This window comes from Mizuhopecten yessoensis, unplaced genomic scaffold, assembly GCF_002113885.1.
Source record: "Mizuhopecten yessoensis strain PY_sf001 unplaced genomic scaffold, ASM211388v2 scaffold221, whole genome shotgun sequence".
Classification (NCBI taxonomy): Eukaryota; Metazoa; Mollusca; class Bivalvia; order Pectinida; family Pectinidae; genus Mizuhopecten; species Mizuhopecten yessoensis.
In genome coordinates, this window is record NW_018403438.1 from 177,138 (window position 1) to 200,229 (window position 23,092).

The following is a 23,092-nucleotide window of genomic DNA, read 5'->3' on the forward strand; positions in this document are numbered from 1 at the left end:
TAGAGCAGTATCCCCAGGGTTAGTTTGTGTTAGAGCAGTATCCCCAGGGTTAGTTTGTGTTAGAGCAGTATCCCCAGGGTTAGTTTGTGTTAGAGCAGTATCCCCAGGGTTAGTTTGTGTTAGAGCAGTATCCCCAGGGTTAGTTTGTGTTAGAGCAGTATCCCCAGGGTTAGTTTGTGTTAGAGCAGTATCCCCAGGGTTAGTTTGTGTTAGAGCAGTATCCCCAGGGTTAGTTTGTGTTAGAGCAGTATCCCCAGGGTTAGTTTGTGTTAGAGCAGTATCCCCAGGGTTAGTTTGTGTTAGAGCAGTATCCCCAGGGTTAGTTTGTGTTAGAGCAGTATCCCCAGGGTTAGTTTGTGTTAGAGCAGTATCCCCAGGGTTAGTTTGTGTTAGAGCAGTATCCCCAGGGTTAGTTTGTGTTAGAGCAGTATCCCCAGGGTTAGTTTGTGTTAGAGCAGTATCCCCAGGGTTAGTTTGTGTTAGAGCAGTATCCCCAGGGTTAGTTTGTGTTAGAGCAGTATCCCCAGGGTTAGTTTGTGTTAGAGCAGTATCCCCAGGGTTAGTTTGTGTTAGAGCAGTATCCCCAGGGTTAGTTTGTGTTAGAGCAGTATCCCCAGGGTTAGTTTGTGTTAGAGCAGTATCCCCAGGGTTAGTTTGTGTTAGAGCAGTATCCCCAGGGTTAGTTTGTGTTAGAGCAGTATCCCCAGGGTTAGTTTGTGTTAGAGCAGTATCCCCAGGGTTAGTTTGTGTTAGAGCAGTATCCCCAGGGTTAGTTTGTGTTAGAGCAGTATCCCCAGGGTTAGTTTGTGTTAGAGCAGTATCCCCAGGGTTAGTTTGTGTTAGAGCAGTATCCCCAGGGTTAGTTTGTGTTAGAGCAGTATCCCCAGGGTTAGTTTGTGTTAGAGCAGTATCCCCAGGGTTAGTTTGTGTTAGAGCAGTATCCCCAGGGTTAGTTTGTGTTAGAGCAGTATCCCCAGGGTTAGTTTGTGTTAGAGCAGTATCCCCAGGGTTAGTTTGTGTTAGAGCAGTATCCCCAGGGTTAGTTTGTGTTAGAGCAGTATCCCCAGGGTTAGTTTGTGTTAGAGCAGTATCCCCAGGGTTAGTTTGTGTTAGAGCAGTATCCCCAGGGTTAGTTTGTGTTAGAGCAGTATCCCCAGGGTTAGTTTGTGTTAGAGCAGTATCCCCAGGGTTAGTTTGTGTTAGAGCAGTATCCCCAGGGTTAGTTTGTGTTAGAGCAGTATCCCCAGGGTTAGTTTGTGTTAGAGCAGTATCCCCAGGGTTAGTTTGTGTTAGAGCAGTATCCCCAGGGTTAGTTTGTGTTAGAGCAGTATCCCCAGGGTTAGTTTGTGTTAGAGCAGTATCCCCAGGGTTAGTTTGTGTTAGAGCAGTATCCCCAGGGTTAGTTTGTGTTAGAGCAGTATCCCCAGGGTTAGTTTGTGTTAGAGCAGTATCCCCAGGGTTAGTTTGTGTTAGAGCAGTATCCCCAGGGTTAGTTTGTGTTAGAGCAGTATCCCCAGGGTTAGTTTGTGTTAGAGCAGTATCCCCAGGGTTAGTTTGTGTTAGAGCAGTATCCCCAGGGTTAGTTTGTGTTAGAGCAGTATCCCCAGGGTTAGTTTGTGTTAGAGCAGTATCCCCAGGGTTAGTTTGTGTTAGAGCAGTATCCCCAGGGTTAGTTTGTGTTAGAGCAGTATCCCCAGGGTTAGTTTGTGTTAGAGCAGTATCCCCAGGGTAAGTTTGTGTTAGAGCAGTATCCCCAGGGTTAGTTTGTGTTATAGCGGTATCCCAAGGGTTAGTTTGTGTTAGAGCAGTATCTTCAGGGTTTGTTTGTGTTAGAGCAGTATCCCCAGGGTTAGTTTATGTTAGAGCAGTATCCCCAGGGTTAGTTTGTGTTAGAGCAGTATTCCCAGGGTTAGTTTGTGTTAGAGCAGTACCCCCAGGGTTTGTTTGTGTTAGAGCAGTATCCCCAGGGTTAGTTTGTGTTATAGCAGTATCCCCAGGGTATGTTTGTGTTAGAGCAGTATCCCCAGGGTTAGTTTGTGTTATAGCAGTATCCCCAGGGTTAGTTTGTGTTATAGCAGTATCCCCAGGGTATGTTTGTGTTAGAGCAGTATCTTCAGGGTTAGTTTGTGTGAGAGCAGTATCCCCAGGGTATGTTTATGTTACAGCAGTATCCCCAGGGTTAGTTTGTGTTATAGCAGTATCCCCAGGGTATGTTTGTGTTAGAGCAGTATCTTCAGGGTTAGTTTGTGTTAGAGCAGTATCCCCAGGGTAAGGTTGTGTTAGAGCAGTATCCCCAGGGTTAGTTTATGTTAGAGCAGTATCTTCAGGGTTTGTTTGTGTTAAAGCAGTATCCCCAGGGTTAGTTTGTTTTAGAGCAGTATTCCAAGGGTTAGTTTGTGTTAGAGCAGTATCCCCAGGGATTGTTTGAGGTAGAGCAGTATCCCCAGGGTTAGTTTGTGTTATAGCAGTATCTTCAGGGTTTGTTTGTGTTAGAGCAGTATCCCCAGGGTTTGTTTGTTTTAGAGCAGTATCCCCAGGGTTAGTTTGTGTTTGAGCAGTATACCCAGGGTTAGTTTGTGTTAGAGCAGTATACTCAGGGTAGGTTTGTGTTAGAGCAGTATCCCCAGGGTAAGGTTGTGTTAGAGCAGTATCCCCAGGGTTAGTTTATGTTAGAGCAGTATCCCCAGGGTTAGTTTGTTTTAGAGCAGTATTCCAAGGGTTAGTTTGTGTTAGAGCAGTATCCCCAGGGATTGTTTGAGGTAGAGCAGTATCCCCAGGGTTAGTTTGTGTTATAGCAGTATCTTCAGGGTTTGTTTGTGTTAGAGCAGTATCCCCAGGGTTTGTTTGTGTTAGAGCAGTATTCCCAGGGTTTGTTTGTGTTAGAGCAGTATCCCCAGGGTAAGTTTGTGTTAGAGCAGTATCCCCAGGGTAAGTTTGTGTTAGAGCAGTATCCCCACGGTTAGTTTGTGTTAGAGCAGTATCCCCAGGGATTGTTTGAGGTAGAGCAGTATCCCCAGGGTTAGTTTGTGTTAGAGCAGTATCTTCAGGGTTTGTTTGTGTTAGAGCAGTATCCCCAGGGTTTGTTTGTGTTAGAGCAGTATCTTCAGGGTTTGTTTGTGTTAAAGCAGTATCCCCAGGGTTAGTTTGTTTTAGAGCAGTATTCCCAGGGTTAGTTTGTGTTAGAGCAGTACCCCCAGGGTATGTTTGTGTTAGAGCAGTATCCCTAGGGTTAGTTTGTGTTATGGCAGTATCCCCAGGGTATGTTTGTGTTAGAGCAGTATCCCCAGGGTATGTTTGTGTTAGAGCAGTATCCCCAGGGTATGTTTGTGTTAGCACAGTATCCCCAGGGTAAGTTTGTGTTAGAGCAGTATCCCCAGGGTATGTTTGTGTTAGAGCAGTACCCCCAGGGTTAGTTTGTGTTAGAGCAGTATCCCCAGGGTTAGTTTGTGTCAGAGCAGTATACCCAGGGTTAGTTTGTGTTAGAGCAGTATTCCCAAGGTTAGTTTGTGTTAGAACAGTATACCAGGGTTAGTTTGTGTTAGAGCAGTATCCCCAGGGTTAGTTTGTGTTAGAGCAATATCCCCAGTGTTAGTTTGTGTTAGAGCAGTATCTCTAGGTTGAAGTTACAGTCATCATGCATATTTGAAAAATTAGTCCTTTTTCAGAATCCCGAATTTCCCAGTCTTAATCTAACGTTTTTTCATTTTTTTCGTAGTAGTCAAAAAGATTTTTAGTTGATTACTTTTGTGATGTACATGTACTAGAAATTCTAACTAAAGTGTATTTACATAGATAATTTGCCCTATGTAGGCAGTATTTTATAACAGCTGCTGTACCTAAGTCAATGTCAATAACTTGTATTGTTTTCAAGAGTTTCCCAGTGCCGCTCTAAACAACAGTGCCTGCCAACTTTGAACCGTTTATCTTGTTTATAAATAACTTCTATTTCTCATTCCTGTGTTAAGTGCACAGAGAAAACTGGTGGGAAAGAATGCGGAGTACAGACTAGAAAAGTAGATCGTAAAGAATAATTAAGGTTTAGCATTCAGAAAACAAGTCAGAAGTTCCATGTGTTCATTACAACAGTGCTAGGTGACTTTTAGAGTAAACAGGTAACGAGTTAACCCAACTTCTTCAGTTATTGATTATATTTTACATTGCTAGGTTATTTGACCTCAGAGTAAATATCTAGCCCTAATTCCAGCTACAGATGTTGATTCTGACTTGTTTAAAGCGGACAAGTTTGAAGAAAGATCTGTAAGCTTAACAACAAAAAATGGTGTTTCATACCAAGAGTAATTCCCCTTTAAACAGAAGGGAGGTAACTGTTTGTATCTGTTACTTAATCAGTTGCCTTTACACTCTATCATCTGTTTAAAGATAACATAATTGCCTCCGCTTCTCGTACGCTGGCAAAGCAAGGCCAATGACAGGTGCTTATATTTTTATGTGCAGTTATGAGCATGTGCAGTAAAATGCATAGTTGCATCAGATGTTTTTTTAATTGCTGTTAAGACATTGAGTATGTATAGAATCGTTTGTGTCCTGTTAATGTTTGACATGCCTTCAGTGGTCTCCCCTTGGAAAGTGTATCATTTAAAAACTATATTAACATGCTGGTGGTCAGTCAAGGGAGATTGTATAGTCGTTGTTTATCCTAACATGTGATTGCCCTTTACCAAAATAAATGATTAATCAAGAAATTCAGTTCTAAAATATAGTCTTTTAATAGAAGAGAACAATTCCCCATGTATATTCCATTTAAAAGGAGAGTACCAGGCTCTGATTTTTCCTGATATCATTTTTGGACATTAGAAAACCATCAGAACATAGTAAACTCTCTACAGAGATGTTATAAATCTGCAGTTCTGTTTGGAATTTCATTTAGTCAAGATGTTTACACTATTTGGCTATAAAATGTATGCTAATTACAACTAAACATTGGTTTCTTGATTAAAAAGTCTGTTTATTTTGGTTGTAGAAGCTTCAGGTGTAATTAGACTAGACTGCATTAAAATGTCAATGTGTAGGCCTTTAGCAAAAGCTGGATCATGTGTTTAAACAGAATCTTTTAAAAAAACACACAAAGGAAACAAACCAACCTCTTACAACAAAATGTGGTAGAATTGAAGTTCTTAATAAAGTGATGAACTTGGATTTTTTAGCATAATTTTTTAAATGTTTCATCAACTGCAGACTCTGTTTCCATGATCCAGTAGCATAGTTTGATTTGCTTATTTCAGAAGCTGATATTTCTCATGATTTGGTTTTGAAAATGGCTGAACCTTGGTAATGGTGTTACCATGACAACATGTCAACCTTAAGCTTGGTAATGGTGTTACCATGACAACATGTCAACCTTGGTAATGGTGTTACCATGACAGCATGTCAACCTTGGTTACGGTTTTATGTTAGTCATGGTTTGACCTTTATCTAATGTCCTTGACATTGGTTTCCATCATGGATCAGGGTTTAACCTTGACCCATTGACCTTTGTCTAGTGTCCTTGACATTGATTTTCCCTGGGCTGACCCTCTGACCTTACTTGTCACAGGTTAGGATATCCAATCACTATGACTTCCAAGACATGGCTGGGGTGGTAGCAGTGAGCAACTGTTACACAACCACAGAATCGTACATCGACACAATCTACGACATACATATTCAGAAGATAGGCAATAATTACAAGGCTTACATGTAAGTCGAGTTTCTGTTCCCATTTAATTGTTTGTTTTTCATGGCTGTGGTTTTGCATTTCTTTACTATTTATTTTCACTTTTTTTGGCAGTTTATTGTATGGCTTTATATTTAAATTTTTCCTTAATTTGGGTTTTACTTTTTTTGTATTTCTTATTTTTTTTAATTTACCATTTTACAATATTTTGAAATGCTACTTCACGGTAGTCTATGATCATGTGAAAAGGTAGATTTCAATTTTTATTTTTTTCATTATATTCATTAAAATATTGTAATTTTTGATTGTCAAACAAAAATGTATACAAGTTAATTTCTGAGATTTTTGATATTGTTTTTATTTGTTTTTCGTGTTTACATGTGTTGTGCTGTACCTGTATGTTGTAATGTGTGAGGTATAATGGCTATATACACTGGCTACCTTGCCTATCTCTCCTCATCGGTAGCATTATCACATTGTATTCACCTAAGAAAATCCTTATTTCCAAAAACTTTGAAGAAAATGAAATCCAGACTTAAGGCTTCAGGCCCCCCTAGATTAAATATTAGAATTACAATGACCGCTGTATGTAAATCTCTTGTGTGAAATATATGTTTCATTGGAAATTGACACTGATTTCTTAATGATATGGTTTATACATGGTGTTTGATGGGAAAATGTAGTTAATTGTTTTTGTGAATTATATTTATTAGCTCAGGTATGATTTTGTAACATCTAGAATATTAAAAGTATTTTTCAATTTAAAATGCATCTTTTACAAATGTTTGGATTCGTGTATTTTAAAATTATTTTAAAATTATTTTAAATGAACATTTCAGCCGCTGTTTCACACAAGAAATTGTGAATTTGGAATTGAATTTTTTGCAATTTTTTTATTTGCGAAACCAGCTTTGTGACTTGAGTAGCTGTTAAAGGGAAGATTGTAAATTGTTTAAATATGTTGCTTATTTTTGTGTTTGTTTATACCTCTGACTTACATGTAAGTCTATAATATCAAAGATTTGTTTGAAAACATGATAAAACAACTTTAAAAATACCATGCCGCTTATCTTCACTCTTGTTCTTATCAGCAGGATAAAACTGTCATTTCTTCTTTTCGTACATAGCAAAAGTTACTAAGTTCCTGTTCATACCACGGTCAGGGTGTGTGAAACATGTCAAAGGTATCAAATAAAAACGAATTCAATTTGATTTTTAGGTCACCTGATGAGCCTTAGCTATTTTGAAAATTTATTTCAAACTTAAAGTCAAGTTCTGCTGGGCCGATTGAACTGAATCTTTGAAGGAATGATTGACTCATGGTCCTGACAAAGTGTTGTTATTTTTCGCGTCGATCAGAAATCCAATATGGCCGACATGGCCGCCATTTTGAAAAACTATTTCAAACTTTAAGTTTAGTTCTACTGGGCCGATTGAACTGAAACTTAATAGGAATGATTGACTCATGGTCCTGACAAAGTGTTGTTCTGTTTTGGGTCGATCAGAAATCCAATATGGCCACCACGGCCGCCATTTTGAAAAAACAATTTCCAACTTAAAGTCAAGTTCTGCTGGGCCGATTGAACTGAAACTTGGTAGGAATTATCAACTTATGGTCCTGACAAAGTGTTGTTATTTTTCGGGTCGATCAGAAATCCAATTTGGCTGCTACAGCCGCTATTTTGAAAATAATTATTTTGAAAATAACTATTTCAAACTAAAAAACAAGTTCTAATAGGCCGTTTCAAATGAAACTCGTTCTAGGAATGATCAGCTTATGGTCCTGACAAACTTAGTTGACATTATACTTACTATTTTTTTACTCAAATTGGTACATATTTCAACAACCAAAATAATTACTGTAGGACTCAGGTAACCGTTAAGGCTAATTTACGTAATGCCCCATCTGATTAAAATCATATGTTACATGGCTCCGCCTGAACATCTGAATGTGCCGTGGTCAGGTTGGCGTTCAAGTGACCTTTAGATGAACCAATCAGAGGTGCGCTGGCAAAAGTTTGCCAGCGAATCGGAATATCATGGCTGATAGATAAATAGCGAGGGGTATCGAACATATTAGTTTTCCAAAACAAAAATGGCGGCGGGAACTGACGTTTCTACGACGCCAAGGAAAACATACCCATTGGGTAATAATTGCATAGGCAACACCGCCATACAGTCTTTCTTCTCTAATAAAGCTTCGAATATCTTTTTCTGTTCGGGTTTCAGACAATCAATAACTTCAGAACTTTCGCATCATTCTCATCAATGTTTGCCATATTTGTTACAACACCGAGCGCCCTTTTGAAAGAGGGTCTCTGATTGGTCAAAATTTAATAAGTATTTATAAATATAAAGGTCACCTGAACGTGACCCTGACCGCGGCACACTCAGATGTTCAGGCGTAGTACGAAGTTAACGAAGCCATGTAACATATGATTTTAATCAGATTGCGTAATGTCCTGCACAGGTTCTTTTAAAATGACGATGATCAAATTTTGGCATGCTTCTGCTGCTATTTTGATCATTTTTAGCTCACCTGGCCCGAAGGCGGTGTCCGGCAACTTTTTCCTTTAAACCATTTCTTGTCCTGAATGGCTCAAGGGATTTTGACCAAATTTGGTCTGGAGCATCATTGGCCAAAGGGTTCTCAGTTTTGTATAAACGGAGGGTAAAGTCCCCCTAGGGGCAGAGGGGCGGGGCCACATAGGGGGAAAATAGGTAAATCTTTAAAAATCTTCTTCTTCTCAACCAATAGAAGGATTCTGACCAAACTTGTCCTAGAGCATCTATGGACAAAGGAGACTCAAATTTGTATAAAAGGAGGGTGTGGCCCCTCTGGGGGTGGAGGGGCGGGGCCCAATAGGGGAAATAGAGAAAAAATTTTCTCCTACTATACAAGTGAAGGGATTTAAACCAAATGCAGTCTGAAGCATGATTAGGGACAAAAGAATCAATTTTGTTTAAACTGAGGTGTGTGGACCCCTTCTTTGGTGGGGGCCCATTAGGGGAAATAGAGGAAAACATGGTACTCAGCAGGTTTTAAATTGAAAAATAAAATACTAGGTGAGCTATTAAGGCCCCTGGACCTCTTGTTTGTTAATACTACTTCAAATGTGAATTAAGTCATATAGCAAATAAGTTACTAAATAGAGTTACTTTCCATTTTCCTAGCACTTTTGTCAAATGAATGTACAAAATTAAATGTGAACACTTAAAAGTCTACAATGCAGACATAAATATCTAAGTTCACCCTTCTTGAATGTGGAAAAGGTTTATAAACTAAATGTCTGCCAAGAGGCTGCTTTCCTAAACACCATTTTCCATAGGTTACAAAGTGAAATGAACAACCTGCTATACACTGTAGATAGATGTCTATCCATTCAATGTAGAAACAGACATCCCTCTAACATCCAGCTATACACTGTAGACAAATGTCTCACCATAAAATGTAGAAACAGACATCCCTCTAACATCTAGCTATACACTGTAGACAGATGTCTGACCGTACAATGTAGAAACAGACATCCCTCTAACATCCAGCTATACACTGTAGACAGATGTCTCACCATAAAATGTAGAAACAGACATCCCTCTAACATCTCACCATACAATGTAGAAACACACATCCCTCATACATCTCACCATACAATGTAGAAACAGACATCCCTCATACATCTCACCATACAACGTAGAAACAGACATCCCTCTAACATCTCACCATACAATGTATAAACAGACATCCCTCTAACATCTCACACAACCTGCTATACACTGTAGATAGATGTCTATCCATTCAATGTAGAAACAGACATCCCTCTAACATCCAGCTATCCACTGTAGATAAATGTCTCACCATACAATGTAGAAACAGACATCCCTCATACATCTCACCATACAATGTAGAAACAGACATCCCTCATACATCTCACCATACAACGTAGAAACAGACATCCCTCTAACATCTCACCATACAATGTAGAAACAGATATCCCTCTAACATCTCACCATGCAATGTATAAACAGACATCCCTCTAACATCCAGCTATACACTGTAGACAGATGTCTGACCAAACAATGTAGAAACAGACATCCGTCTAACATCTCACCATACAAGGTAGAAACAGACATCCCTCTAACATCCAGCTATACACTGTAGACAGATGTCTGACCGTACAATGTAGAAACAGACATCCCTCTAACATCTAGCTATACACTGTAGACAGATGTCTGACCGTACAATGTAGAAACAGACATCCCTCTAACATCTAGCTATACACTGTAGACAGATGTCTGACCGTACAATGTAGAAACAGACATCCCTCTAACATCCAGCGATACACTGTAGACAGATGTCTGACCAAACAATGTAGAAACAGACATCCCTCTAACATCCTGCTACACTGTAGATAAATGTCTCACCATACAATGTAGAAACAGACATTCCTCATACATGCAGCTATCCTACTAGATATAAAGCAGAATTAATTATCCTGCTAAGAGATCATTCAAACATTGCTCAATCATTTAGTTTCTCAGAAAATTACTGGGATAGCGTTTGGTTGTTTATGAAAAAACCCACCTAATTCAACAATATATAGTTATGTTTAAATCAGCACAGTTATATACTCTTTGTCCTCTGGTGTAGGTAATTAATAGGGAGTATAGGTGATTTAAATGGGTGACATAGGCTGAAGGTAATAGTAGTCAGGGGTGACATAGGCTGAAGGTAATAGTAGTCAGGGGTGACATAGGCTGAAGGTAATAGTAGTCAGGGGTGACATAGGCTGAAGGTAATAGTAGTCAGGGGTGACATAGGCTGAAGGTAATAGTAGTCAGGGGTGACATAGGCTGAAGGTAATAGTAGTCAGGGGTGACATAGGCTGAAGGTAATAGTAGTCAGGGGTGACNATGTCTCACCATACAATGTAGAAACAGACATCCCTCTAACATCCAGCTATACACTGTAGATAGATGTCTCACCATACAATGTAGATACAGACATCCCTCTAACATCCAGCTATACACTGTAGATAGATGTCTCACCAAACAATGTAGATACAGACATCTCTCTAACATCTCACCATACAATGTAGATACAGACATCTCTCTAACATCTCACCTNAAGGTAATAGTAGTCAGGGCTAAAATAGGCTGAAGGTAATAGTAGTCAGGGGTGACATAGGCTGAAGGTAATAGTAGTCAGGGCTAAACCTGTTTCACCATAAGCTTACTACAAATATAAACTCTTTAATTTTTCCAATGCAAGTGTTGTATCATGTTGAAAAAATTGAAATCTTTAATGAAGTTTCCTGCGGAAAGAGATTTTTAAGTAACCTCATTCATTGAACTATAATTATAAGCAAGGTTTAAGATATGTGTTTTACAGTATAGATAATTTGAATGATTAAGCTGTAAAACTTTGATCTACTGGGTGGTGTTAATGGTTTGGTACTTGGAGACACAATTTACAATGAGGTGTGAACAGAAAAAATGGAGTGTGTGAGGGGGGGGGGGGGGGGGGGGGGGGAGGGGCATTATTAGAGTTTGAAGGAAGACCACCCACTAAAACTCCTAGCCTCACCTTGGTGGTGTAACATGATAACGAAGGTGTACTGACTGCAAAATATTCACGTCTTGTTAACTTTCTTACAGATCAGAGATAGTTTAAGATCCCTGATTTGATTTGAATATTCTCTACAGCAGTGATTTGATTCAAAGTCTTAAAAAATATTTTGTCGCGCCATAAATAACAGGAGCCAAATTCAGATTCAAAGCATTTTAGGTAATAATTTACTTTTATATTACTTTCATTATTATCAGAAATTAAATGCTTTTATCAAAGATTTGCATCTAAGATGTTTTATTAAAAGAAGTCTTTCATTAAATATGGTTGGACTTAAATAAAAAAATAAAAAAATCTTAGATTTTCTATATGACACACATTAGAAAAAGTAAAATTCCTTTAAGAATTTTACAAACATCACAATTTTAGCAAATATCTCCAGTAACCAATCTTTCCTTTTTATCTTGAAGAAGTGGAATGCAAAGCCATATCCATATGTATAATCACACATGTAAGGAACTTTAGTTGTAAGGATTTAAGTGACTTTATGTGTATTTTAAGCTGATGTATCTTTTTACAAGTTGTTGTTGACTTGTGGAGTCGTGAAGACAGTTAATGGTGTACCTACAACATCTCAAGATAAGAGAAAAACAAAAACATCTCGTGAAAAAAGCACCCATTTGTTTATCATTCATCAAAGTCAGAAGTGATTACATCGCTGCAGAGTGAAACAATACCTTCCAAAATCAATTACCCAAACAACTATTTGGAAATTGATACTTGGCTGATGTTTAAGGTGGTTTTTGTTTGCCTGTTTGCAAAGAATTCTAACCCTTCTCTTCAATACACAGTTTCAGGTCCCTGGGGTACAAAGTGATCCATTTTAATACTTTCTCAAAACTCAAACAATCCAAAAACCTCCCACCTCCTACAGAAATTGGTTGAATTTCATGTACAAGTGTTCAATTAGCTAAATCGGAACATTTTCAAGTGTTTGGAATTTTTCAAAAGATAACAGATTTGTTCTAGGTAGGGGACAGGTTTTGCTACCACAGACGTCAAACTTGAGTTAAATGAAGATTTATTGCTTATGGATTGGGAAGAAACCGATCTCTTTGTGGTTTCCTGTTTTCTGATTTATGACTTTGGTTTTGACGAGAATTGTTAGCTTGTACTTTTTAATGGGTTTCCACTTAATGTCATACACCATCCTTCACTATCACCGGTCACCGATCGATAGTATTGTTTGGGAGTCCAGTACCACTGCTAAAAGCTGTAACTACGCACTGGGAACTGTTTTTCTGGCGTGACAATAGCTTTGGTAACTTGATTTCTGATAAGAAAACAATACGATGAAAAATAAGATAAATAAACAAAATATAATCATTGTACTAATGGGGCGAGGCTGTAAGGGGAAATGGTATCGTTTCATGTTTTACTTTCAGCCATATATATATCTATGAACGGATGTTTAGCAAACTCATATACAAATTGGGAATGGGTTTATACTCAAGGGTACCAAAGTTATCGTCACTATTTGTATAAAAAAAAATCATTAGGATACAAATTTCATTTTTAGAATGGATTTTGATCAAATGAGCTTAAAAGATTTTATGTTTAAGAGTGTCAAGGTTACGGTCACAGGAACTTTATTGAAAACCTTTATAATGACTCAAGGTACTTCATTTCTGAATGATCCAGCTGTACATATTAATCAAGTGTTAGAATATACCTCGAGTGAGTTTGTATTTAAGGAGGCCAAAATCTAAGTCAAGTTCATGTTTCAGCCTCAGTTTCAAGGTCAGCATTGGTGTTTTCTTTTTTTCTGGATGGGCTTTAATTATGTCCTTGTTCCAGGTAATTACCGCATCAACCTAATTAAGCTCCTTCTCTTTTGTTAATGTCCATATTTTTTTTGAGTTATCTCCCTTCTAGGCAACTTATGTTCATAGATCAGAGTTACCTCCCTTCTCGAAGTTATTAGCATATTTCTTTAAATTGATCAGTGCAAACTACTTTATTGGATGCCAAATATATGATAGGAGAGGGAAAATACACAGCCAGGCCCAAATACAAACTCAGGACCCTCCCAACCCAAGACAGATAGTTTAATCGATATAGCTACCTAGTGAACCAAGTCCAGATCAGGTACATATGTATCAGACATTAAGGTTACATGGAAAAGCCTTATGTGCATCTTATGTATTGTGCTCTAGTTGAACATTCTTGTACATGCTGATATCAATTGATCTGATACTTAAAGAAAATTGAAAAAAAAATAAGTTATTTAAGTTTACCCCATCTTTTTAGTTTCATATAAGTCCAAAATGTCAGGAGAAAGTGGTTTCACACCTAATCATTTCAAGTTTCAAAACATTTTAACACTTTAAAAAAAGCTTTCTGCGGAATGGAATTTTCTAGAATTGGTTGAAAATGCATGATGTCATTTTACAGGAGAAGTAAAACAGACAGAGAGATAGGAGGTGAAACCTGAGTAGTTTCAATCTCTTGTTGACTCTAATCAAATTAAATGGATGGGTGAGATCTGATGCCTTTAAGATAAAGTGTGCGAAATGACACCTACAATAAAATTGTTCTCGTAGGTAGGTTTAACAGGATATGTGAAATCTCCTGTCCTAGAAACTGACGAAGAAGACAATGAAATAACTGGGCAATGCTCAATTAGGTTATAAGTACAGTTTATATAGTAAAACATGTTGCCAGACTTGTGAGTTATCATGCTCGTGGTACTTTTCTTAGCTCCCAGTATTGATTTGACTTATACTTCAGTTTGTTTAATCAATTATAGCATATTTAGTAACATGTGTTATAACTTACCTAAGACCTAAAGTAATATATGTTATAACCTACCTAATATCTAAGTAATATATGTTATAACCTACCTAATATCTCAGGTGATATATGTTATAACTTACCTAATATCTCAGGTGATATATGTTATAACTTACCTAATATCTAAAGTAATATATATTATAACCTACCTAATATCTAAAGTAATACATGTTATAACCTACCTTATATCTAAAGTAATACATGTTATCACTTACCTTTTATAGATAATCATTAGGGCCCCGTATCAGAGATACGGGTGCCCTATAGTAATCACTCTGTCTGTCTGTCTGTCCACAAATTTGTTCCTGGCTGATAACTTTGGTATTTATTGACTGATGTACATGGTAAAAGGTCAAGGTCATTAGGCTCAAAGGTCAAGGTCAAATTTTACATCTTTTCACTGGTGAACATTTCGCTATGACATTATGTAGCAAAGTTGTTCGGAATTAAACAAAGAGACACACTGAGATAAGAAGTAGAGGTCAAAGGTCAAGGTCATTATATTCAAAGGTCAAGTTCAAATTTGGCATCTTTTCACTGATGAACATTTTGTTATGACATGATGAAGCAAAGTTGATCAGAATTAAACAAGGAGTCAATTGACTAAAGCTCAAGGTCAATGGGTCAAAGGTCAAGGTTAAATTTTGTATCTTTTCACTGGTGAACATTTTGCTATGACACTTTGAAGCAATGTAGCTCAGAATTAAACAAGGAGTCAATTGATCAAAGGTCAAGGTCACTGGGTCAATGGTGAAGGTTAAATTTGTACCTTTTCCCTGATGAACATTTTGTTATGATATAAAGAAGCAAAGATGGTCGGATTTAAATAATAAGTCAACTGACCAAAGATCAGGGTCACTGGGTTAATGGTCAAGGTCATTTGGGTCCAAAGGTCAAAGACAAAGTGCATCTCTGACTTTGACCCTGGCTCTTGATGGAGGAGGTATGTAAGGTAAAATAAAACAAATCAAAGCTAACAAATGAGTATTGCACCGGTATTTACATTTCTGTTAGCCCAGCAAATATGGAGGTGGAAGGAAACATCTTAGTACATCTAAAATGTATATTTTGCTTCCTTGCGATTCTTTTTGAAGTCCAAATATCAAACGTCAAGCTCAGCTATATGGGCAGATTGCTTCTTGATGATTATGGGGGATATATTGCCACAAGACGGGGCCCTTACTGACCTGTCAGTGTTCTAGTTCTGTTATGTTTACCTCTGTCTTGTGGTACCACTGTATAACCTTACCAACTTCTGATGACAATTGAAATGCCATGTCCAACAAGTTGAAGTCATCATTATTATGTTGTCATAATTGTTACGTTGGATATCACTAACCTAAATTTAATAAGCACATTCTAATTTCTAATATGTTGAAATGCTCTGAAAATGCTAAATATAAGCAGGTCAATAATCCTGATACACCATCACACATTATCATATTTGCCTGCAAAGCTGTGTCATTCCTGTAGACTGTAAACGCCATATCAATCTAGTTCCTGTAAACTGTAAACGCCATATCAATCTAGTTCATGCTTAAGATTTTACCTAACACTTGAGTGTGATGGCTACTTTATTGTATTAAGTAAATATGATTCACACTTTGTAAGTTGGCTCATGATTTGGTCGTTCAATTTAGGCAAGTTCAGTACAGTAAGGGCGGCCATTACGTGGTATAATTAAACTTTCTGGTTCAACAACATTATACAAGTCTATTTCTGAACACACCCAGCCAGCCATTGGCTCTCAGCATTAGGTTCCCTTAGAATTAGAGAAAAAAACAAAAAGAGATAAAATTATGCAATTATAAAACATTTGTACAAGAAACAAAGTCCTTTTTTTTCCAATCAAAATGTGCAAGTACTTGGTTCTTAACAGGGAAGATATTTCCCAATGTCATCAGAATTGTAGATGAAATGGGTAGGGAGCAAAGGGAGTGTAGATTTGGGGGGGGGGGGGGGGGTAGTGATACAGGTACAGCTAAGTACGTCTGTATAGGAGGGTCACAACCCAACTACTCTCAACTCCATCATCTCTGCGTTTCCAAACAGTACAGAAAAGACTATTGGCAGGGGTCTTGAATTACAGATTACCTGTTTACGAAAAATTAGTTCTACATTTAGGTTGATGTCGTAATCTAAGTTAGAAAACCTGGGATATTAAAGACAACGTTATCTTATCTGAAATTAAACATTTGAAGAATTTCCAAAGTTTTCCTGTTCCCATAAAGACTGTTAATGCACACAGGATATTGAAGAGAGATGTTCTCCTCAGTATTAGAGAGTTCGCAATTACCTCCACATTGGAGAGTTCTTGGTACACATTACTGTACTGCTACGGTACACTAGCACACTCAAGAAACTTCTATGTTACGGTAAATCGGAGTAAATCATGATGATAGGCGTTAGTGCTGCAGAATTATATTTCATGACCAAGTTTTGAAAGGAAGTAGATTTATTGAAATTGACAATTGTAAACATTTTTAAAGGAAATCCCTTTTACATTAACCAGATAAATGCTCTAATATTGTTAAATTATTTCAAATTTAACACTTTCAAACTACAGGTACATTTTCACAACTTCTTTTAAAAGTCAGAATTTTCAGCTTTCAGACCGCAAAACATTCTCCAAATTGTTTCTTGTTTAAGCTTTTGCTGTAATTAAAATTTTTGAAATATTCAGGATTGTCAGAATTCAAGTAAAAGTTTCGTCCAAATTAAATTCTTTGAAATATATCTGAAGAAACATATATAGCAACATTGACTTATATGTCATTACCTTTTAGTTATCAATATACAGATAATAAACTTTCCTGCAGAACATGTCAATTGGTTTATCAAAAGTTGACTTCATTACATCAGCAGAAAGTCAGCTGATGTTGAATGTAGATTATTTTATTGTTATGACTGAACACCAGATGAACCTAAAAACCTAACTCCTTTGGAAACGAATTTCATTACCAGAGGAAAGACGAATCTGTTGATAGGAATCTATTTATTTATTTTTTTATAAGATTTTCTCCCACAAGTTTACATGTCAATCAACTGGAATAAAGTTTTGTAGCAGGCCGTTTCCATCAAGATTCGGATAATAAATCGAGGCACTGTAACTTAGCCATTTTTATCCATTCTGATTTTATTTTTGCTTCTGTGAGCCACTCTTTTGGGCTGTTTTTCTGATTACGTGTGTTGTTTATGGAGTAGAAGTGTGACCAATATCATGTAAGCTTCTTGTGTTTATTTATATCTTCTTTGATGTTTTTATTCCTTTTTCACTTTCATCCCTATCTGAATACTCTGTAGAATGTCTGTGATATGATATGTTCTGATCAATAGATATAGCTGTGGTAATTATTTAGGTGAGTTTACAACTGGACTTCAATTTCAGTAAAACGAAAGAAAAAAAAGTATTTGCCTTTACTTTTTAATAACATGAACATTCAATTTAAAATTATTGTATTAAGTGAGCTTGTATTTTACTAAAGAATATATTTAAATTTAGAGCATTGATTTCATAGTAAGAAAATGTTTTCTAAGAATTGTAATAAAATCAGTCTGCTTAATGTGATAGACTTCATACAATTATGTAAGTACAATAAAACAGGTTTATAATGAACCCCAGTGTACCTTAGTAATAAATAAGTATGACAAACTCCAGGGTACTTTAAGTAAGACATATCTTTGATGACCTGAGGGTACCTTAGTAAGACAAATTTATGAAAAACCAAAGGGTACATAGAGTTAGATAAAAAGTAAGACATATTTATGACAAACCCCACAGACTACCTCAGTAAGACATATTCATGACAAACCTCAGGTACTGAAGTAAGACATATTTATGACAAACCTCTGGGTACCTAAGTAAAACATGTTTATGACAAACCTCAGGGTACCACAGTAAGACATCTTTATGACAAACCCCAGGGTACCTAGGTAAGACATAATTATGACAAACCTCAGTAAGACATATTTATGACAAACCTCAGGGTACCTAATTAGTAAGACATATTTATGACAAACCCCAGGGTACCTAAGTAAGACAAATTTATGAATGACCCAAGGGTACCTTAATAAGACATATTTATGACAAACCCCAGGGTACCTAAGTAAGACAAATTTATGAATAACCCAAGGGTACCTTAGTAAGACATATTTATAACAAACCCCAGGGTACCTCAGTAAGACAGCTTTATAACAAACCCAAGGGTACCTCAGTAAGACATATGTATGACAAACTCCAGGGTAGGCTACCTCAGTAAGACATATTTATTACAAACCCCAGGGTACCTTAGTTAGATATATTTACTGAACATGTGTAATTAAAACCTGTTAGTTTTATATCAGATTTCTGGTTATTTGGTGTGTAAATTTCAAAATTTCAACACTGTTTTGATTATCTCAAATATTTAGAAAATATTGTATACCAATTCATACATTTTATTCATGTGATGTAAATATTTTGTATATTTGTTACATGTGCTCTTTTCAGGAGGAAATCTATATCAGGAAATTGGAAAGCAAACACTGGATCAGCAATGTTAGAACAAATCGCAATGAATGACAGGTAACAAATTACCGCTCTCAGTCATGAAAATAAATCTTTTTTATAAACAAAATGGCATGTCAAGGAAGTAAAATAATATATTGATGACCATTATATGTCTAGGCAGCAATTGAATCTATTATGTCATCAGGTACAATTTTAAATCCCTTCTCCAAAGGTCAACATGGCCAGTGCAGAGGTCAACATGGCCAGTGCAAAGGTCAACATGGCCAAACCCAGACCAAAAATCAACATGACCAGTGCAAAGGTCAACATGGCCTGTCAAAAACTCAACATGGCCAGTGCAAAGGTCAACAGGGCCAAACCAAAGGTCAGCATGGCCTGTTCAAAAGTCAACATGGCCAGACCAAAGGTCAACATGGCCTGTAAAAAGGTCAACATGGCCTGTCCGAAGGTCAACATGCCCAGTGCAAAGGTCAACATGGCCAGTCAAAAGTTCAACATTGCCTTTCCAAAGGTCAACATGACCCCAACATGACCCGCCCCAAAAGTCAACATGGCCAGTCCAAAGGTCAACATGACTGGGTTAGATGTACGATACAGTCACTCCATATCTTTCGATTTCTCCTGAAGAATTTAACAAATCTTCATAAAAATATTTATATTTATCACAACTACAAATGCCTTCATAGTTTAAAGCATTAAGTCATTCCGGAGGCTCTTTCCAATAATGTTGCATACTATATGGGGTAAGGAAGTGTTTTTGTAGAACAATATTTAACAATTTTAGAAAGACAATTTACAAACTAAGCTATCTGTGTACTTGAACCTGCCCAGGTAGCTAGGCCACCAATATTCATTTTAACGAGTGGTGATGATTTTGGTTTAATGAAGAATTGTTTTGTTCTAGGTTTAAGTTATGGGTGGATGAGTGCAGTCTGATGTTCGGTGGACTAGACGTACTCGCTGTGGAGGCTGTACAAGGCAAGGATGGAAAGGAGTATATTATTGAGGTGAGTACTGTGAGAAGCGGTACTGCTATTGCATAGCAGGATTACTTGTGTGTTGTGTGCTACTGTTCCCTATGGTATGTTACATTATGTATTGGGTTGAGTATCATTGGGTATATGTGTGTACCATGATTAAGAAGATGATAAAGTCAGAATCTGATGAAAAAAGTACCATTGGCTATTGTATAGGAAAGGCAAATGTCCTCTAGGGCTGTCAGGAGTCTGCGGTAGACCACACAGTGTCCTCTAGGGTTGTCAGGAGTCTGTTGTAGACCACACAATGTCCTCTAGGGTTGTCAGGAGTCTGTCTAGACCACACAATGTCCTCTAGGGCTGTCAGGAGTCTGCGGTAGACCACACAGTGTCCTCTAGGGTTGTCAGGAGTCAGGTGTAGACCACACAATGTGCTCTAGGGCTGTCAGGAGTCTGTTGTAGACCACACAGTGTCCTCTAGGGTTGTCAGGAGTCAGGTGTAGACCACACAATGTCCTCTAGGGCTGTCAGGAGTCTGTTGTAGACCAAACAATGTCCTCTAGGGTTATCAGGAGTCTGTCTAAATAACACAATGTCCTCTAGTGTTGTGAGGAGTCTGTTGTAGCCCACAAAATGTCCTCTAGGTCTGTCAGGAGTCTGTTGTGGACCACCCAATGTCCCCTAGGGCTGTCAGGAGTCTGCCGAAGACCACACAATGTCCTCGAGGGCTGTCAGGAGTCTTTTGTAGACCATACAATGTCCTCTAGGGTTATCAGGAGTCTGTCTATACCACACAATATCCTCTAGTGTTGTCAGGAGTATGTCTAGACCACACAAAATCCTCTAGGGTTGTCTGGAGTCTGTTGTAGAACACACAGTGACCTCTAGGGGTGTCAGGAGTCTGTTGTGGACCACCCAATGTCCCCTAGGGCTGTCAGGAGTCTGTCTAGACCACACAATGTTCTCTGGGGTTGTCAGGAGTCTGTCTAGACCACACAATATCCTCTAGGGTTGTCAGGAGTCTGTTGTAGACCACACAATGTCCTCTAGGGTTATCAGGAGTCTGTCTAGACCGCACAATGTTCTCTAGTGTTTTCAGGAGTCTGTCTAGACCGCACAATGTTCTCTAGTGTTTTCAGGAGTCTGTCTAGACCGCACAATGTTCTCTAGGGCTGTCAGGAGTCAGGTGTTGACCATACAATGTCCTCTAGGGCTGTCAGGAGCCTGTTGTAGACCACACAATGTCCTCTGGGGTTGTCAGGAGTTTGTCTAGACCACACAATGTTCTCTAGGGGTGGCAGGAGTCTGTCTAGACCACACAATGTTCTCTAGTGTTGTCAGGAGTCTGTCTAGACCACACAATGTCTTCTAGGGCTGTCAGGAGTCTGTCTAGACCACACAATGTCCTCTAGGGCTGTCAGTAGTCTGTTGTAGACCACACAGTGTCCTCTAGGGCTGTCAGTGGTCTGTTGTAGACCATACAATGTCCTCTAGGGCTGTCAGGAGCCTGTTGTAGACCACACAATGTCCTCTAGGGGTGTCAGGAGTCTGTTGTAGACCACACAATGTCCGCTAGGGCTGTCAGGAGTCTGTTGTAGACCACACAGTGTCCTCTAGGTCTGTCAGTAGTCTGTTGTAGACCACACAGTGTCCTCTAGGGCTGTCAGGAGTCTGTTGTAGACCACACAATGTCCTCTAGGGTTGTCAGGAGTCTGTTGTAGACCACACAATGTCCTCTAGGGCAGTCAGGAATCTGTTGTAGACCACACAGTGTCCTCTAGGGCTGTCAGTAGTCTGTTGTAGACCACACAGTGTCCTCTAGGGCTGTCAGTATTCTGTTGTAGACCATACAATGTCCTCTAGGGTTGTCAGGAGTCTGTTGTAGGCCACACAATGTCCTCTAGGGTTGTCAGGAGTCTGTCTAGACCACACAATGTTCTCTAGGGTTGTCAGGAGTCTGTCTAGACCACACAATGTCCTCTAGGGCTGTCAGGAGTCTGTCTAGATCACACAATGTCCTCTAGGGCTGTCAGGAGTCTGCGGTAGACCACACAGTGTCCTCTAGGGTTGTCAGGAGTCTGTTGTAGACCACACAATGTCCTCTAGGGCTCTCAGGAGTCTTCTAGATCACACAATGTCCTCTAGGGCTGTCAGGAGTCTGTTGTAGACCCCACAATGTCCTCTAGGGCTGTCAGGAGTCTGTTGTAGACCACACGATCCAATTGACCACGGTCAGGAATAGAGTGGAAAGAAGATGGATCCCTGACTGACACCAAATATTAAACTTCTAAGATTGACTTAACTCTTCATAGAATGTACTGATCTGGTAATCAATCTTCCATGACATTCCATATACCTCCAGTTTTCTTTGCTTAGTCAGTACTTTATATGATTGTAAATCAGTAGAAAAGATTTCTTAAATTACCATAAAACAACAGTTTTGATAGGGTTAGGATTTGAATATTTGAAGCATCAATTAGTCTTAATTCATAGATAAATACACATCCTCATATCTTTTCACAGAAGCTGAAAGGTCAGAGCCAACAGCTTCATATCTTTTAGCAATTAAAGAACATTTTTCAAAGAGTCATGTTGTAGACAAGGTGTCTTGTTTCGTTGTAAGAAACAAATTTCGTGTTTAAATTCATTGAAATTCCTGCGTAATACATTAAAGGAAATGATGTGCTTATCATTTCTGTGGGTAACCAAGGACCACAATCCAGGAACTGGCTTTGTCCAAGATTCCTCTGGTCAAATTGTTATCCTATCAAAACATAACGGGAATATTTACACACCACCGGATATCCTTCTTAATGAGGACAAAAATGTAGGTTCTGAGATTGGAAAATCATTATCATCATATCTTATAACAGTACAAACAGACAGAGAGCCAAATGAGAAAGTGTTATTGTTTGATTGGTTGTCAAAGAGTTATAACCTTGTGTAATTCTGAAACATTTCAGGTTCACTTAGAAACAACATTCCTTTCTGTTATCAAAACTTCTTAAATAGACATCGAAATTGTGAAAGGTTGCATGCATACCCTAGTGGCTGAACTTGGCTGGTGTGTAAAAGTGCTTCACAGGACAGTTAATTCATAAGGTGACTGTATAAAGGGATTAATTATCACACGGGATGATAGACATAAGTTGTTAGGAACATCTCTAGTGTGGCAGTCAGTCCACTGTTAAACCCGACTAACATCAGTCCACTGTTAAACCTGACTAACATCAGTCCACTGTTAAACCAACAAATCAGTCCACTGTTAAACCTGACTAACATCAGTCCACTGTTGAACCCGACTAACATCAGTCCACTGTTAAACCAACACATCAGTTCACTGTTGAACCCGACTAACATCAGTTCACTGTTGAACCCGACTAACATCAGTCCACTGTTAAACCCAACTAACATCAGTCCACTGTTAAACCTGACTAACATCAGTCCACTGTTAAACCCGACTAACATCAGTCCACTGTTAAACCTGACTAACATCAGTCCACTGTTAAACC

The 23,092-nt window shown here is 38.3% G+C and overlaps 1 protein-coding gene across 2 annotated transcripts in view; it reads left to right on the plus strand.

The window, feature by feature from the left end:
• The window catches only part of LOC110442041 (synapsin-like), a 174,831-nt gene that overhangs the window by 135,895 nt on the left and 15,844 nt on the right, over positions 1 to 23,092 (plus strand). The window contains exons 8-10 of one of the 2 annotated variants that reach the window (XM_021485486.1): positions 5,555 to 5,697; positions 18,583 to 18,657; positions 19,508 to 19,610. In XM_021485486.1, coding sequence (XP_021341161.1) covers positions 5,555 to 5,697; positions 18,583 to 18,657; positions 19,508 to 19,610 — 321 coding nt within the window. The remainder of the gene's footprint in view (positions 1 to 5,554; positions 5,698 to 18,582; positions 18,658 to 19,507; positions 19,611 to 23,092) is intronic. The other variant, XM_021485558.1, reaches the window with a different exon arrangement.